The following is a 17,740-nucleotide window of genomic DNA, read 5'->3' as shown; positions in this document are numbered from 1 at the left end:
GCTCCAAAATGTGCGTCCCTCCTGGCAGCCACATCCAGCCAGTAATGTCGGGCCAAAGAGAGCTTAGAAGCCCATGTTGCTGCACTACAAATCTCTTGAAGAGAGAGTGCTCCAGTTTCAGCCCAAGAAGAGGAAATTCCTCTAGTGGAATGCACCTTAAAGGAATCAGGCGGAGGCCGGCTGGCAAGCAAATAAGCTGAAAAGATAGATTCTTTAAGCCAGCGGGCAATAGTGGCTTTAGACGCTGGAGACCCTCTGCGAGGACCTGATAGCAAAACAAACAGATGATCAGAGGTCCTGAAAGAGTTAGTAACTCGCAGATACTGCAGCAGAGTCCTGCGCACGTCCAACAGGTGCAATTGCCCAAAAGATTCTGGAAACTCCTCCTCGACAAAGGAGGGCAAGAAAATAGGCTGGTTTAGGTGAAATGCTGAAACCACCTTAGGCAAGAAGGAAGGCACGGTCCGAACCGTGACCCCGGACTCTGAAAACTGCAGAAAAAGGTCTCTATAGGACAGTGCCTGGAGCTCTGACACCCGTTTCGCCGAAGTAATGGCCACTAACAAGACAGCCTTCAGTGTCAAATCTTTCTCTGAAGCACGCCGAAGCGGTTCAAAGGGAGCACCCTGAAGGGCCTTCAACACTAGCCCCAGGTTCCAAGCTGGACAAGGTGCACGCACGGGAGGACGGAGCCGAAGCACCCCTCTAAGAAACTGTGCCACATCCGGATGAGCAGCTAAAGACACGCCTTCAACCTTGTCACACAGGGAGGCCAATGCTGCCACTTGCACCCGCAGGGATTTATAGGCCAAGCCTTTTTGTACACCATCCTGCAAAAAGTCCAGAATCGGTGAGACAGGAGCCCGCAGGGGTGTGATCTCTTTGGAAGCACACCAGACTTCAAACTGGCGCCAAATCCTGGCATAAGCCACGGAAGTGGAACGCTTGCGGGCTTGCAGGAGAGTGGTAATTACTTTATTGGAATAGCCTCTGCCTCTCAATTGCGCCCTCTCAATCGCCAGGCCATAAGACCAAATCAGCCGGAATCCTCCATGGTCACCGGACCCTGTGACAACAGGTTGGGAACCAGAGGTAACTGAAGGGGATCCTCTACGAGCATCTGTCTGAGGTCCGCATACGAAGGCCTCCTGGGCCAATCCGGGGCGACGAGAACCACTTCTCCTGGATGCAGCCGAATCCGCAGGAGCACTCACCCTATCAAGGGCCACGGAGGGAACACAGAGTGGGCTGAGGCATCCAACCCCGCCGCGCGAGGATCTCTCCGTCTGCTGAAGAAGCACGGGACTTTGGCATTGGAGCTTGTCGCCATTAGATCCATCACGGGCTTGCCCCACTTGGCACATATCTGCAGGAACACTTCGTCTACAAGTTCCCACTCCGCTGGATCGATCTGATGCCTGCTTAGATAATCGGCTTGCACGTTGCTCTGACCTGCAATGTGAGCTGCCGACAGAAACTGTAGATGCAGCTCGGCCCAGTGGCAAATTTGTTTGGCCTGCGCGGCTAGAGTTCTGCACTGAGTGCCGCCTTGTCGATTTATGTAGGCCACTGCTGTCGTGTTGTCTGACATCACTCTGACAGCCAATCCTTCCAGGGTCACTTGAAAGGCCAGAAGCGCCTGAAACACCGCTTTCAACTCTAGGCGGTTGATGGACCACTCCGACTCCTCGGGTGTCCATAGACCCTGGGCATGCTTCCCCTTGCAATGTGCACCCCAGCCTTTCAGACTGGCATCTGTCACCACTAAGCACCAATCGGGGAGCGCCAGCAGCATTCCTCGCCGCAGCATGCTGTCTGAGAGCCACCACTCCATGCTGAGTCGGGCCGCAGGGAGCCAAGAGAGTCTGCATTGGTAATCCTGAGAAACTGGAGACCATCTTTGGAGTAGAGCATACTGTAGAGGTCTCAGGTGCGCTCTCGCCCAGGGCACCAGTTCCATGGTGGCCGTCATTGATCCAAGCATACGGACAATGTCCCAAGCTCGCGGTGGGGCATCCTCAGAAGCAGACGGACCTGATTCTGAAGCTTGCACCACCTTTGCTCGGCTATGTACACATACCCCGAGGCTGTGTCGAACCTGGCCCCCAAATATTCTAGAGACTGCGAGGGGGTCAGGTGACTTTTGGCCAAATTGACGACCCAGCCCAGAGATTGAAGTACTGAGACCACTCTGGCTGTTACATGCTGACTCTCTGCAGCAGAGTTTGCTCGAATGAGCCAGTTGTCCAGGTACAGGTGAACCCGAATACCCTCTCGCCTTAGAAAGGCAGCTACTACCACCATAACCTTCGAAAAGGTGCGGGGAGCTGTGGCGAGGCCAAAAGGCAAGGCCCGGAACTGGAAATGCTTTCCCATCACCACAAACCTCAGAAACTTTTGGTGCGGGGGCCAAATTGGAATGTGCAAGTAAGCTTCTTTCAGGTCCAGAGACGTGAGAAACTCTCCTGGCTGTACCGCCGCAATGACGGTGCACAGGGTTTCCATGTGAAAATGCCTCACTCTCAGGGACTTGTTTAATTCTTTTAAGTCCAGAATAGGGCGAAAAGACCCTTCTTTTTGCAGCATCACAAAATAGATGGAGTAGCGGCCGCAGCCGGGTTCGGCGGGAGGTACCGGGGACACGGCCCCTATCTGAATCAGACCTTGTAAAGTCTCCCTACCGCCGCCCGTTTGGCGGCAGAACCGCATCGGGACTCCACAAACACGTCTCTTACAGGGGCATTGAATTCTATTCTGTAACCGTCTCTGATCAGGTCCAAGACCCACTGATCTGAGGAAATGTTGGCCCATTCCTCGGCAAAGAGGGAAAGACGTCCTCTGATGACAGGACTCGAGGAGAGAGCCGGCGCACCATCATTGAGAGGGTCGCCCCTGAACTCCAGGCCTTGAGCCAGTGGCTGTGGAACGTTTGTCCGAGCGAAAGGAGCTCCTCTGCTGAAAATGGGCACGAAAAGTGAACCCAGCAGAACGCCCCGGGCGGTACCTTTGAGCTTCACGGAAGCGAGGTCTGTAAGAGTGGACCGCCGCACCCTTAGAGGAAGGCCGAGGCCTATCTTCGGGCAAGCGCTGGGGTTTAGCCTCACCCAGGCCCTTCACAATTTTCTCTAACTCCTCACCAAACAGAAGAAGGCCTTGAAAGGGCAACTTCACCAACCTTTGCTTAGAGGCCATGTCCGCCGCCCAATGCCGTAGCCAAAGAAGACGGCGAGCCGCCACTGCTACTGCCATGTGTTTAGCTGAAGCTCTGACAATATCATAAAGGGCGTCAGCAAGAAAGGACAAGGCCGACTCCATCCGCGGAGCCACATCTGAAAAGGGCTCCGCTCCATCACCGGGCTGTTCCACTGCCTGTTGCAACCAAGCCAGGCAGGCTCTAGCAGCATAACAACTGCATGCAGATGCCCGAATAGTGAGACCTGCAATTTCAAATGACCGTTTAAGTGCTGATTCCAGTCTACGGTCTTGAATATCCTTCAGGGCAACACCTCCTTCAACAGGGAGGGTAGTTCTCTTTGTCACAGCTGTGACTAGGGCATCCACTTTAGGAATAGCAAAGCGAGCCATATGCTCCTCACTCAGGGGGTATAATTGCCCCATAGCCCTGGAAACTTTCAAAGGTCCCTCGGGGTCAGCCCATAGAGCCGAAATAAGCTCTTGGATGGAGTCATGCAAAGGAAAGGCTCGAGCAGGCTTTTTGGTACTAGCCATCCTAGGATTCACAGAGGAGGCTGTGCCACTGGCAGGGTCCTCAATAGAGAGAGCCTGCAGGGCATCAGAAATAAGCGCTGGCAGCTCATCACGGTGGAAAATTCTCACCACGGAGGGATCGTCCAGATCCTGAGTCACTTCTGCACCAGACTGGCTCCTCAGACCATGAAGGCCTGCCAGAGTCATCCGAATCCTCGCAGCCCGACCACAGGGGGGGGGGGGGGGGGGGGGAGGGAGGAGGTGCAGCACTCTCTGAAGGGGAATGAGCCCTTCTGCGCTTCATATTCTGCCAATTATCAGGGAATAACGCCTCAGAGGGCATACCCAGGCTAGAATCCACCAGGGGGGGGGGGGGGGGGCATTAGAAGAGGCCCATGCCGGGCTTTGTGGGAGAGCTCTTTTAAGCATGTATGCTTTATGCATTAATAAGACAAAATCAGGGAAGAAAAACTCACCCTGGGCACCCAGATCTCTGCCGGGGCTAATAGCTCCCATATCAGCCCCACTCCGAGGCCTCCCCCCGGGCTCAGGACTCTCCGACTCAGCGGAGGTCGCGACATGTGGTAAATTCAAAATGGCGCCCGCTGCCAGCTCAGAGCGCGAAGAATCATCGCTCGCCATGCTCGGGCTGGCTCTAACGTCTGTACAGCACGATTTAGAGAGCCCCGCTGCTGATCTGCGCTTACCACACTTGGAACAGTGCTTTACTGTCTCTGCAGCCATCGCCGAAAACGGCGGTAAAATTCAAAATGGTGGTTCGCGCCAAAATCGCCCCGATCGCGGGCCCACCCTGGAGGAGTCAGAAAACACTCTTACCTCACTGGACCAAGTATCACAGCTCCGGTCCCACAGAAAAAGGCAAGGAAAAACCTCTGTTCCAGCGTCTAAGCGCCAAAGCGCGACGCAACTTTTTTTTTTTTAACGCTATGAGGAAAGCAGAGGTAAATAGAACTCCGGAGGCTCAGGTGAATGGGAAAGGCAGGGAAAGGGCGAACCTATGTGCCTGCATCCACTGTTGGTGGGGAAGGACAGGGAAAGCTAAGCAATGTGTCCACATCCACGGAGGTATGGGTAAGGCAGGGAAAGGGCGAACCTATGTGCCTTTAAAGTGAAGCTGCTATAGCCTCCAACACCCCTGCTAACAACTGGCAAAAGCACAGGAGCAACCTCCAGGCAGATTTGAGATGGAGCTCGATGAAGCTGCAGCCACTCTGCTAGGGGAGATAGAGATTACTGAAGAGAGGCAGTGGAGCAAGCTGGTATGAGGCACTGAAAAAAGTGTGCTCTCTATCTCCCTCTGCTGGTTGATGGACACAACCCATCTGTAACGGCTGCATCTGCTTGATGACAAGGAATGTGTTTAGTTTTGGAGGCCGCATCTTGCTAAGGAGGTAAAAAGACTTGAAGCACTGCAAAGAAAAGCTACAAAAATGGTATGGGATATGCATTATAAGACATACGAGGAGAGACTTACTGACCTGAACATGTATACCCGGGAGGAAAGAAGAAACAAGGGTGTTATGATAGACGTTCAAATATTTGAAAGGCACTAATCCGCAAACAAACCTTTTCTGGAAACGGGAAAGCGGTAGAACTAGAGGACTTGAATTGAGGTTGAAGGGGGGCACACCCAAGAAAAATGTCAGGAAGTATTTCTTCACGGAGAGGGTGGTGGAATGCCCTCCCACGGGAGGTGGTGATGAAAATGGTAACAGAATTAAAAAATGCGTGGGATAAACACAAAGGAATCCTGTTCAGAAGGAAAGATCAACAGAAGCTTAGCGGAGATTGGGTGGTAACACCGATAATTGGGAAGCAAAGGTAGTGCTGGGCAGACTTCTACGGTCTGTGCCCTGAAAATGGCAAGGACAAATCAAGGTCAGGTATACATATAAAGTAGCTCATACAATGAGTTTATCTTGTTGGGCAGACTGGATGGACCATACAGGTCTTTATCTGCCGTCATCTACTATGTAAGATACCTTGCCTCTATCCCATTTCTTGTCTGAGAACAGCACATTCACGGACTACATCACCATGGACGCAGTCGTCAAAATTTGTGAACAACCAGCTGATGACATCATCACACTGTGCCATAGAAGGATCAGATGATACAGTTGAGAATAATGTAGGTGAACTGGATGTCGTTCCCACTTTTTTTTTTTAATATAATTCTTTTTATTAAATTTCAAACATATGAAAACATGAATACTCCTGTCATAGATACAAAACGAGAATTAAATACATGGACTGCTGAGCCATCACATAAGTATTATAAAGAATTCGATGACACAAGAAAAGAGTCTAATGTTTTCCATTTTTTAAATTCTGGCTGGGACACCAGATGAATGGAAAGTTAGAGCTTGCTCATATTTTCTATGCAGGAGAGTCCAGTTCAACCATATACAGATGTTGACATTTGAATTCTCTTTCCAGTGTGCTATGATCAGTTTGAAGGCAATCGTGAGTAAAAAGTCAAACAAGAGCTTATCTTGCTCTGAAATATGAAGTCGATTTCCAAATAATATATTTGAAAGAAATTGGTTCCTGAAAACAGAATATTTCTTGTAATTTGTTCCAAACATCAGACCAAAAAATTGTAATATGTGAACATTCATAAGAGATGTAACAAAGTTCCGATATGAGATCTGCACGACCAACAGAGACCTGATTTGGAGGATCCTACTAGCTTTTATTCTCTTGGAGTCCAAAGAGTAATGGCTGTAGACATTGATGCTCTGGGGCCTGAAGACCATACCACAGACCACTGTGCCTCTCATAATGAGCCATCAAGACCTTTCTCCCAAACCTGTTGAGTACTCTTACATGAAGAGCTATTAGAGGACTAACATTTTATAAAACATTGATGTCCTATGATTTGCTACACAAGAACCATTAATAATAATAGTGCCAATGACAGACTATTTAGAAATGCAATTTAAGTTCCAGGTTTTCAATTTTATATTACACAATTGATGTCAATGGAGAAATTAAGAATCCAGAATATCAAAGCGGCTTAATTTGTGCAAATAATTTGAGACAGCCATACACAAATAATTGTCTAAGGAACCAAACATTACGAAGCTGCCAGATAGGCCAGCTTATAGTTACACCGTCTAATCTTAGGGCCCCGTTTACTAAACCATGCTGTAGGTGCACTAACGTTTTAGCACACACTAAAAATTAGTGTGCGCTAACAATAGACATCCATTATTTTCCTATAGGTGTATCGTTAGCGCGCCTACAGCACGTCTTATTAAACAGGGCCCTTAGTTTCTTATTTTTCCATAAGAAAACGTCCTCTAGAACATTAGGAGGTTTAGGAACTGAGGAAGCCAAATTATAGAAAGCCATTATGGTGGTATATATGATATTTTTGTTAGTACAAAAGTAATTTACTTTGGTATTAACAAGAATATACAAAGGGATAGGAGGAGACAATGCCTTTTTCAACTGCAACCATGCTGGAGCCGGAAAGGAGAATAAAATAATTGTGATATACAACAAATATCTGGAAAGTTGACACCCCCTTTCTGCTTTGACAGTCTCAATAGTTTAACTGAAATTAAAGGAGGCTTACAATTCTACAAAAAGGAAGATAATTTATCCATTGTCTTAAAAAAAAATGAGCTGAAAGTTGTACAGGTAGCATACTTAATAGGTAAATTATTCTATTGGCAAGTGTCATTTTCATGGTATCAAGTCTGCCCCACAAACTAAGGTTTAATTAGATATGGATAACTTAAGAGACTGAATAATTAGGTCTATGTTTTGTGAATGGTTTCTGAAAGAGATCTACAAAGATTATGTATCAAGGTATTTAATATGCGATATTTGTGTTTTAAATGGAAAAGAGCTCACATCATGCATATTGATATTATGTAGTGGCAAACATGCCTCCTTTTCTCAATTTCCAGAAACATCGGAAAAAGATATTAATGACAAGATTTTAGGGATTGATGGAATAGTGAGCGGTATGTGGGTTATTTGTTCTTACAGGCAGATGGCACTAGCAGGTGAGTGTACAGGAGAGTCAAACAATTCAGATGCTGCCAGCAGCAGAATTCTGAAATACTAGAGCCAGTAGTCGTACTGCAAAATAAGACTCATTTTGTTTAGGAAGTTAATGCTGAGAGATTTGCATCCTGTTAGTCTCAGCTTGTTTGTTCTTAAAAGCAATATCAATTTAAAATGTATCCTTACACGACAGGACCCCACTGTGTTTTTGTTTCCAGAAAGCCGCCGGGATTTACTAAATCTCAATTTTTATTATTATGCCACGCCATGTGTGCTGCCTGAGTGGTCTCTGCAGCCCACTGGAAGCAACCTAAAGTCTCTTCTTTGATACTCTGGCTGACTAAACTTTAGTATATTTGTGAAATGGAGCGACAAGTGGCAATCAGCCACCATACCTTAGCTAAATGGGAGTCCACTTGGAGTCCCTTTCTACTACACCATTCATGTGATTACATAGTTGGGAATAGGGCTTGTGGAGATGGTTATTTCTGTGTTGCATTGCATGGTGTTCTACTCTGGATGTTTGCTCTTTTCCTTGGATGGACCGCAGTTCTCTAGAGGGGTGGGGAGGAGGGGGAACTTTTGTTAACTTAAATTTTCTTAAAAATACAAAAAAACCGATTAGAATATATAGTATGTTGGATATGTTGTTATTCCAAGATGGATTATCTTTGCTTCTTGTTTTTCATGCATTGTTGTATCCATCTATCTTTTGGAATTTCAATAAAGACTTCTCAAAAAAAAAATTTTTAATCTTACTTTTTGCAGTGCCCACACCAGGGGGCAAAAAACTCCACCAACCAAACGTCATCACTACTGAGGACAGTCTTGTCAAAATTATCATCAGTCAGTTCAATGACATCCTTCTTGCTGCCTCCACTTCCCTGTAAAAAGAATTACTTTATTAAGTGACAGCAACAAGTGTTTTTCCTTCCAGCAAGGACAGAAATCCCTAGGGTTCTTTTAAAAATGTTCTATTTCCACCAGTAACCTCCACTGAATTTTATGAAATTTGGTTTCCCCAGTGCTTGAGCATATTTAAATGAGGTATTTTGATGGGTGACGTGGTAAACAGTGCATGTTAAAAACAAAAATACACATCCCTAATATGAAATACTATGTGGTAAAATAAAGCTAAATGAGAAACAAACAAACAAACTTTTTTTTCTGCACAATGCCTCCTTGTGGCTAGTTTGAAATGATCTTACAATAGAGGCCCTGCATAATGCAATAAAAGCTGGCAAATTCATGATACAGATCTCAAAAGCAGCAGGTTCCTTGCTTTTGTTTTTTTGGGTGGGGGGGGGGGGGGGTGGAGCTACTTTTTTCTTTTTACCCAGTTCTCGTATGCTCCTTTTCTCTCCAGCTCTGTCAGAATCTGCCTGGGCTCTAATGCCTGTAGCCTTCATTCACACTAGTGGCCAACATCTAATGTCAACACAGACCCTAATTTTTTTTTTTTTTGGGGGGGGGGGGAAGAAAAAAAAAACCAACAACTAATGGGCTCTCTCAGCCATGTGGATGTGTTAAAACATTAAAAAAAAAACACCCACACAAGTAACCAGTCCAGGTCACAAGTACCAAAAAACCCCCCAACAACCTGCAAAAAAGTAGATTGCTCACAATCCATGTCTAGGAAATGAACAATGGCTCTCCCCTGTCCACGTGGCTAATAAATTTATAGATTTTTTCCTACATGAACTTGCCCAAACCTCTTTTGAATCCCACTATGTTTGTCACCTTGCCCATATCCCACATCACCCCCGTGCGCAAGAAACTGCACAGCTTATTTATTTATTTTTACATACAGAAAAAAAAACCCTACACACTTTTTTATTTTCAAATCTGCCGGTCAACAATTTCATTAAGGGTCCTCCGTATTTGAGTTGTTTGAAAGGTTAAGGAGAACCTAGTCTTACCTGATAATTTTCTTTCCATTAGTCCTTCCCACCATTTCAGACCCTGTGGGATAGTTGTGTCCATCAACCAGTAGGTGGAGATAGAGAACTGAAAACTAAGCAGAAACATCTCTTGGCATCCAGTCCAGCTCTTCAGTATATATATGTAGATCATCCCAAGACTGGTCCAGGAGTACCCCTCGACAGTCAGGATTTCAGGAAATCTACAATAAATATGCATGAGCTTGATTTACATACACTGCCTCCATTATATGCAAATCTTTCATGCATATTCATTGTGGATATCCTGAAAACCTGACTGGCAAGGGGTACTCCAGGACCGGACTTCGGAAACACTGACGTAGACGAGCAATAAGGATAATACTCAGAACACACACACACAACAACCTTCAACAACTCGCTAACCAAACATTAACCAGATAAGCAACTTGTAGAGAACAAGAGATATATAGGAAGCACCATGAAGGTGATGGTTGCTACTGGACCCATTACTTCGCAAAACTAAACATCTCAGAAGCCTCGGCGCGGGACTCTGGAATAGCGAAAAGGATTAAATGTAAAGAATTATCAGGTGAGAACTAATTTCTCCTTCCATTACATTGCTTCCCACTATTCCAGAACCTTTGGGATGTTCAAAAGCAAATCTCTAGAGTAGCTGGGATCCTGGCACTGCTGCCCTGAGGACCGAAGCCCCAAAATTGGCTTCCCAGCATCGACCACATTGTCACCTTGCAAATATCCGGAGGCAATAAAGTAATCTCTGGCCAGGATGTTGCTGTACACCTTGTAGAATGAGCCTTAAAGGTCTGAGGAATCTGCTTCCCCACAAGCAAATAAGCTATTGCAATTGTCTCCTTCAGCCATAAGGCCAAACCTCTGTTTACCAAAAAAAAAATAAAAAAGTCTGTCCAATTTGCGAAACTCATTCGTGACTTCCAGATATCAAACAAAGCCACTACGAACATTGGGAAGCTTCAAGGAAGAATAAGGAGCCTCTTTGTCATAAGTATATAAGCATTACCACACTGGGACAGACCAAAGGTCCATCAAGCCCAGCATCCTGTTTCCAACAATGGCCAATCCAGGTCACAAATACCTGGCAAGATCCCAAAAAAGGTCAATACATTTTATGCTTATCCCAGAAATAAGCAGTGATTTTTCCTCACGTCAATTTAATAATGATCTATGGATTTTTCCTTTAGGAAGCTGTCCAGACCTTTTTTAAACCCTGCTAAGCTAACTGCCTTTACCACATTCTCTGGCAACGAATTCCAGAGTTTAATTACACTTTGAATGAAGAAAATTTTCTCAGATTCGTATTAAATTTACTACTTTGTAGCTTCACCGCATGCCCTCCTAGTCCTAGTATTTTTGGAAAGAGTAAACAAGAGATTTACATTTACCCATTCCACTCCACTCATTTTATAGACCTCTATCATATCTCCCCTCAGCTGTTTTTTTCTCCAAGCTGAAAAGCCCTAGCCGCTTCAGCCTTTCCTCATAGGGAAGTCGTCCCTTTTCCTTTATCATTTTTGTCGCTCTTCTCTGTACCTTTTCTAATTCCACTATATCTTTTTTGAGATGCGGCGACCAGACTTGAACACAATATCCGAGGTGTGGTCGCTCCACTGACTAGTTGAGATGAAATGCTGATACTTTCAGAAGCAAGGAAAGAACCATGCGCAGGGAGACGCCCGCTTCCGAAAAGCGAAGAAAGGGAACCCGACAAGATAGATCCTTGAAGCTCTGAAACCCAATGTGCCAATGCAACAGCCAACACGAACGGTGTCTTTAGCCTGGGATCTTTCAAGGCAGCCTTCTGGAGTGGCTCAAAAGGAGGCTTCAGAAGAGCCTGAATATCCAGATTTTGGCCCACTCCTCCCGAAAACTCTTGAAGACGTCCTCCCACTGGAGGAAAAGAGTAGACCAGCCTCACACCATTGCAAAGCTCTGGAGGCACTGGGCTCTAGTTGACACAGAGGAGGACTTCCTGTCTACACGAAAGGAAGATTGGTGTATCTGAAAGTAGAACTTCTGACCATACTGCTGACAACTAGGCCGGTACCAACTAATATCTCAAAATCAAGATCAAGAGCCCCCTGAAGATGAACGACCAGAGGCTTTTGGCTTATCCTCCAGCAACCACTGTGGCTTAGTTTCCCCCAGTTCTTTCACCAAGTTACTGATGTTTTGATCCTGATGAACTAGGTTCAATTCCCACTGCAGCTCCTTGTGACTCTGGGAAAGTCATTTAACCCTCCATTGCCCCAGGTGCAAAATAAGTACAGGTATATAATATTTAAACCGCTTTAATTTTAACTATAAAAAGATTGTATATCAAGTCCCATTTCCTTTCCCTAACTAGATGGGACTTTGATGCAGTTATCCACTGCCCAATGCTGCATCCAGAGTTGCCAACATGCCATGACAGCGGGCCATAACCCAACATGTCATAAATAACATCTGCCAAGTAGGCTGACCCCATTTCCAGATGGGCGTTATGATGTCTGCCTTGTGTTGCTGACTGCTGATGCCACTTCAGGCATGCTCTTGCCACAAATGAGCTGCACACAATTGCTTGAAGGCCCAAACAGGCCTCTTCATAGGCTTGTTTCAGCAAGCCTCTTTGCTTCCAATGCTGTAGGTCTTTTAGGGCAATGCCCCCTTTTCACCGGCAAGGTGGTCACCTTGGTCACTCCCATAACCAGGGAGCCCACCCTGGGAAGCTGCAATTTATCCTTCTCTTCCAGAACTAACAGGCAAAGGCAAGCCATGGCTCTTCCCACTATCATTCCCGCATCTGGTGAGACCTATTCTGCTGTAATCAAGTCCTGAATGTCTGGATGCACTGATGAAGATGGAACTCCTGATGCCGAAGCAGTGCCTCAGAAACGAGAATATTAGGCTCCTCTTTATGAAACAACCTCAGTACTTCCAATCATCTCATCAGGAGGGAGCTTTCCCTCTTCTAATGGATCCTCTGAATAGACAGAGGCCACATCAGATGAGGAGGGAGAAGCAGAGAGCCTCATCTCCTCACTGCTGGAGGTCTAAATGAGATCTCTTTGCAGCTGGAGGGGCAGTGGGGCAAGAAACTGAAGCAGCTTGCAGCAACTCTGACTGTCCCTGCTTCAGTAAATAGGCCTGGTGTAAGAGCAATATAAACTCCGGAGAAAACAAAGATCCCAATGCAGTTGAATGCTCTGTTGGGCCCTGAGGCTGCAATATGGTGGTTGTGCTCCGCACATGATCAGACAGAGGCTGTTCCTCACTGCCAGTCGGCCCTGAAAAAAATGGCGCATCAAAGTGCGCACGGGCCCTGCCAGAGAGCCAAAAGACCCCGGCATATTCAGATGCTGCGCCAAATTTGAAGATGTGCTACCGCTAACTGTTTCCTCCGCGGTCCACAAGATCTCAGCTTGCACACACTGCAACGTCCCAAAGCTGGAAAACTGCTCAACTGCCTCAGTAGGAATCACCACTCACCCTGTCACCAGCATAGCATGCGTTCCAAGTGGTGAGTCAGGCTCCCTCCCCTGCACAAGTAGAACTTGAAGCTCCGAGTCAAACATTAGTCAGATTTACCACTGTCAGCTGCTCCCCCTAAGCTCACAATCTCCACAAGTCTTACCACATATGAGAAAAGCTGAGAACTGATATTCTGTCCCAAGCTCTCCAGCAAACCTTTTTCCTTCTCCTTTCTTTCTTTTATCAAGGTGGTTGTGCTGGAAAAGGAGAGTTCCACAGGAAACAGGGAGGGATGTAGTAAATTTGCAGGGCAACAGAGACAGGGATTTGAAGACCTCCAGATATGACTCTGCATAAACAAGACACTTTCAAATCTCAACTGTGGACCAGCTAACCAACTCGACCAGGAGCAAATCACTTAGAACCAGAGGCTGAAAGGTGTATCCATTCACCTGCCCGAGACAGAAAATACTGAGGAGTTGGACTGGATGCCAAGAAATTATTTCTCAGCTCAGTTTTCAGTTCTCTATCTCCACCTGCTGGTTGATGGACAACTATCCCACACGTTCTGAAATAGCGGGAAGCTACATAATGGAAACAATAGTTTCCTATTTAACCAGTCTACACCATTCATGATTTTATAAAATGATATATCCCTCTGTCTCTTCTCCAAGTTGAGCAGCTGTAACCTGTGTAGTCTTTTATATAGTAGGTGTTCCATTCCCTTCATTTTTCTCACTGAACCTTTTCTATTATATCCATTTTGGGATGGGACGACCAGAACTGCACACAATACTCAAGGTATGGTCATACCATGGACTGTATAATATTTTCAGTATCATTTTTCATTTTTTTTTTAAATCCATTGTCCCCTAGCTGCCTTTTGTTTAAAGCAGCTGAGGCACACTGGACTGAAAATTTCAACAGTGTCCACAAGGACTCAAGTTTTCATTGAATTTAATTCACAATTCACCGTTCCTGAAGTAGGTATTATTCTTCCCTACGTGCATCACTTTGAACTTGTCCACATGAGATTTCATCTGCCATTTAGATGATCTGTCTCACAAGATCCTTCTACAAAGCTTCACAATCATCTGCCATTTTAAGAGCATCAAATAATTGTCATCTGTAAAAATCTGATCACCTCATTCGTCACTCATTTATGAATGTATTAAGTCCCACTACAAACTTTTGAGGCACTGAACTCCTGACCCTTGTCAATGAGAATAACTGACCATCTTGTCCTAATCGCTATCCTGAAACAAAACAAAACACCTCACCATTTAGATAGAAGCAGCTTAATGGGAATACATTAGTATGGGTTTTTGCCTTACCAACTTATTAAATTTTTATTTCAAAGGTGTATAAAATTGGAATATTGTGAGCCAGTTAATTTTAGTGTATTTGCATTATCTGAATGCTTTTGACAGTCTCTTATGAAATTAAAGAATCACGGAATAAGACAGAACACAGTTGGAAGGGGTATGTTCAGGCCCCACATGCTGGAGACACCAAGAATGGGTGTCTTTACCAAAGATGGTCCAATTGCACTGGGCACAGCACTTGAAGCCACTGGGAACCTTCGATGACATTGAAGGGAAAACAGCCAAGGTCAAATCAAACGACTCAATGGTGATCTTAAAAAGGGGTAAATTACCAAGAAAAATAAGGAAGAAAAGCCCAAACAGAGCTCAGGCCTATTGAGTGTGGGAAAAAAAAAAAGAAAATTTAAAAATGGAGAAAAATGAAACTAAAATTTAAGGGAAGAGGAAAAACCCCAATTGGGAGGAAAAAAAAAAAAAAACCGTCCCGCAGGGAAGGCACCAAAAGCTGAATTCAAAATTGAAACAGAGCCAGATGTAGTGCTGGGAAGCAGCACGTCCTCTCCTCATAGCGGATGGAAGACAACTGCTAGTTCTGTGCTCTTGTAGCAGGCAGGAAGGTACCCGCACATGCATGGTGGGGACACTATCATGTGGATTTTAAAACTGTCTTACACTTTTTAAGCATTCTGCGCCGGGCAATGTGGATGACACCCACATGTGAGAATATGGCCTGCTTGTCCTCAGAGGATATTTTTTTTTCACCCAACGAATAGCTGGGTTAACAGCAGTTAGTGTATGGGTTTTGATAAAGTTAGGAAAAGTTCCTCTACTTATTCCTGGGACTGACAGCATGGAATCATGCTACTCTTTAGGATTCAGCCAGGTATTTGTGACCTAGACTGGCTACTGTTGGAAGCAGGATACTAGGCTAGATGGATCTTCGGTCTGACCCAATATGGTTATTCTTATGTTTCATATTGTAATTTGTTTTAATTTAATGTGCTATAATTATTAGGTACGCCACTCTGTATTTTCTATACTGAAAGAATGCATTTATGTGTTTATATGGTATAGCACAGAGAGGGAACAAAGTACAAGCAAAAGTCCAAATAAAAAAACAGCACCAAGGGCCTTGAGGGACCCAGTTCTTACTTATAAACCTTTGTAAAACAGATGGACACCAATATCAAAGGAGAGCGTTACATGATTGCCATTTTCCTATATCTGTGAAGAAATACATATTGCAGATACACGAGTGGAAGAGTGGCCTAGTGGTTAGAGCACTGGTCTTGAAATTCAGAGGTGGCCAGTTCAAATCCCACTGCTGCTCCTTGTGATCTTGGGCAAGTCACTTAACCCTCCATTGCCCCAGGTACAAACTTAGATTGTGAGCCCACCTGGGACTGAGAAATATCCAATGTATCTGAATGTAACTCACCTTGAGCTACTACTGAAAAGGTGTGAGCAAAATCCAAAAATAAATAAACTATCATCTGTTCTGAATTACTCTACAAAATTTTCCCCGCCATCATTGCGACCCTTAACACAGGTGCGGAGCGCCGAAACACATCCCGTGTCAGGTCTTTTTCAAAGACTGTTTTACAAAGGTTTATAATTAAAGAACTGTGTCCCTCTTTTTAAGGCCCTTGGTGGTGTTTGTGTGTTTATATTACATTTTTCTACTGAACTCAGTGCTCACAAGTCATGCTAGATTGATGGCACTGGAAGCTAGAGGTTTTCCAGATTGAGCAGAGGCAGTGACAGTACTAGTTCCTATATACTTCCCTGCCACTGCACTTCAGTTCTGCTATGTAGGAAATCATTTCTGTAGATACTCGCATATAGGTCAGCCTAACTCTGAACCTTAAAGAGAAAATATGACAACTTGCGTATAGGTCATGCCAGCATTCAGATGGGGTGGTGCGGCATGGCAGGAAAGCATCCTTCTCTCCTGTTCCTTCCCCTTGTCCCATAGCCAGCATCTTCACCCCTCCCTATGCCCCCCTGTGGTCCAGCATCTCCAGTTCCTTCCCCATCTAGCCTCTGTCACCCTGCCTCTTCCAATAGAGGCCCACACTTAAATACTGCAGCACTCTGCCCTCTGTCTGACAGGAAATGTATCACTGGACCATGGGAGGGAACATGCGGTTAGATGATGGACCTTGAGGGGGTGGTGGATGGGGAGGAGACATTTACAAGTACCATAAACAGAAAAGCACTTAGGCACCTTGCAGGCACTTTCGTTGTTACCTAACTTTTAGAAGTCTTCTTAAAAAAAAAAACCAAAAAAAAACAACATTTCAGCACTTTGGCCTTTCTGAACACAAAGAACTCTTATTTGAATTTTATCAACACCATTTTCTTAATCTCGTTTCCCATCTAGTCCTGCCTAATTATGCTCTCACTTATCTACCCTTAATTGTTTGTCCGTGAGATAGTCTAAATCCATGCCTGGTTACTTACTGCACATCTATTAATTTGCTTCTTGAAATTATTTTAATTTCTGTTATATTATTATTATTATTCACTTTATTGATTATAAGCCACGCCACATTGAACTTGAGTCTATTTCGGGCTAAGGTGGGGTATAAATGTCATGAATAAATAAATGTTTCAGTGTATACTTATGAACCCTGTTATTATTCTATATTCATGCAAGTGGCGCATACATGCGGATGCCTAGTTTACAGAATTGCCCTTCAGTGTGCCCAGGACAGAGAATGGGTTGAATAGATGTAGGATCAGTTGCTTTACAGATCAGGAGCAACATATATGCCTGTGTATTCCTTGCCTTACTACTACCCTTGAAGTTTCCATTTAAATACAACTAAAGATCAGACAAAAGATGTCAAATCAATAGTGTCAGGTAATAAGCATCATGCAAATAAGAACAAACATACTCTGAAATGTCTATATGCAAATGCTAGGAGTCTAAGAAATAAGATGGGAGAGTTGGAATATATTGCACTAAATGAAAAATTGGATATAATAGGCATTACTGAGACCTGGTGGAAGGAGGATAATCAGTGGGACACTGTCATACCGGGGTACAAAGTATATCGTAATGATAGTGTGGACCGGACTGGTGGAGGGGTAGCATTGTATATTAATGAGAGCCTTGACTCAGATTACAAATTCAGCAGGACACAAATCACACCTTTGAATCACTGTGGGTTGAAATTCCATGTATAAAAGGGAAAAAAATGGTGATAGGAGTGTACTACCGTCTGCCTCGCCAGGATGAGCAGGTAGACACAGAAATGATAAAAGAAATCAGACACG

At 44.9% G+C, this 17,740-nt stretch overlaps 1 protein-coding gene across 1 annotated transcript in view; it reads right to left on the bottom strand.

Moving 5' to 3' along the window:
• PDIA6 (protein disulfide isomerase family A member 6) overlaps positions 1-17,740 on the bottom strand; it is a 121,294-nt gene that overhangs the window by 55,744 nt on the left and 47,810 nt on the right. The window contains 1 exon segment of the mRNA XM_030198863.1: positions 8,506-8,630. Within this exon segment, the coding sequence (XP_030054723.1) occupies positions 8,506-8,630 (125 nt within the window).

Source organism: Microcaecilia unicolor, chromosome 3 (genome assembly GCF_901765095.1).
Source record: "Microcaecilia unicolor chromosome 3, aMicUni1.1, whole genome shotgun sequence".
Taxonomy (NCBI): domain Eukaryota; kingdom Metazoa; phylum Chordata; class Amphibia; order Gymnophiona; family Siphonopidae; genus Microcaecilia; species Microcaecilia unicolor.
This window is presented reverse-complemented; position numbering and strand designations above follow the sequence as displayed.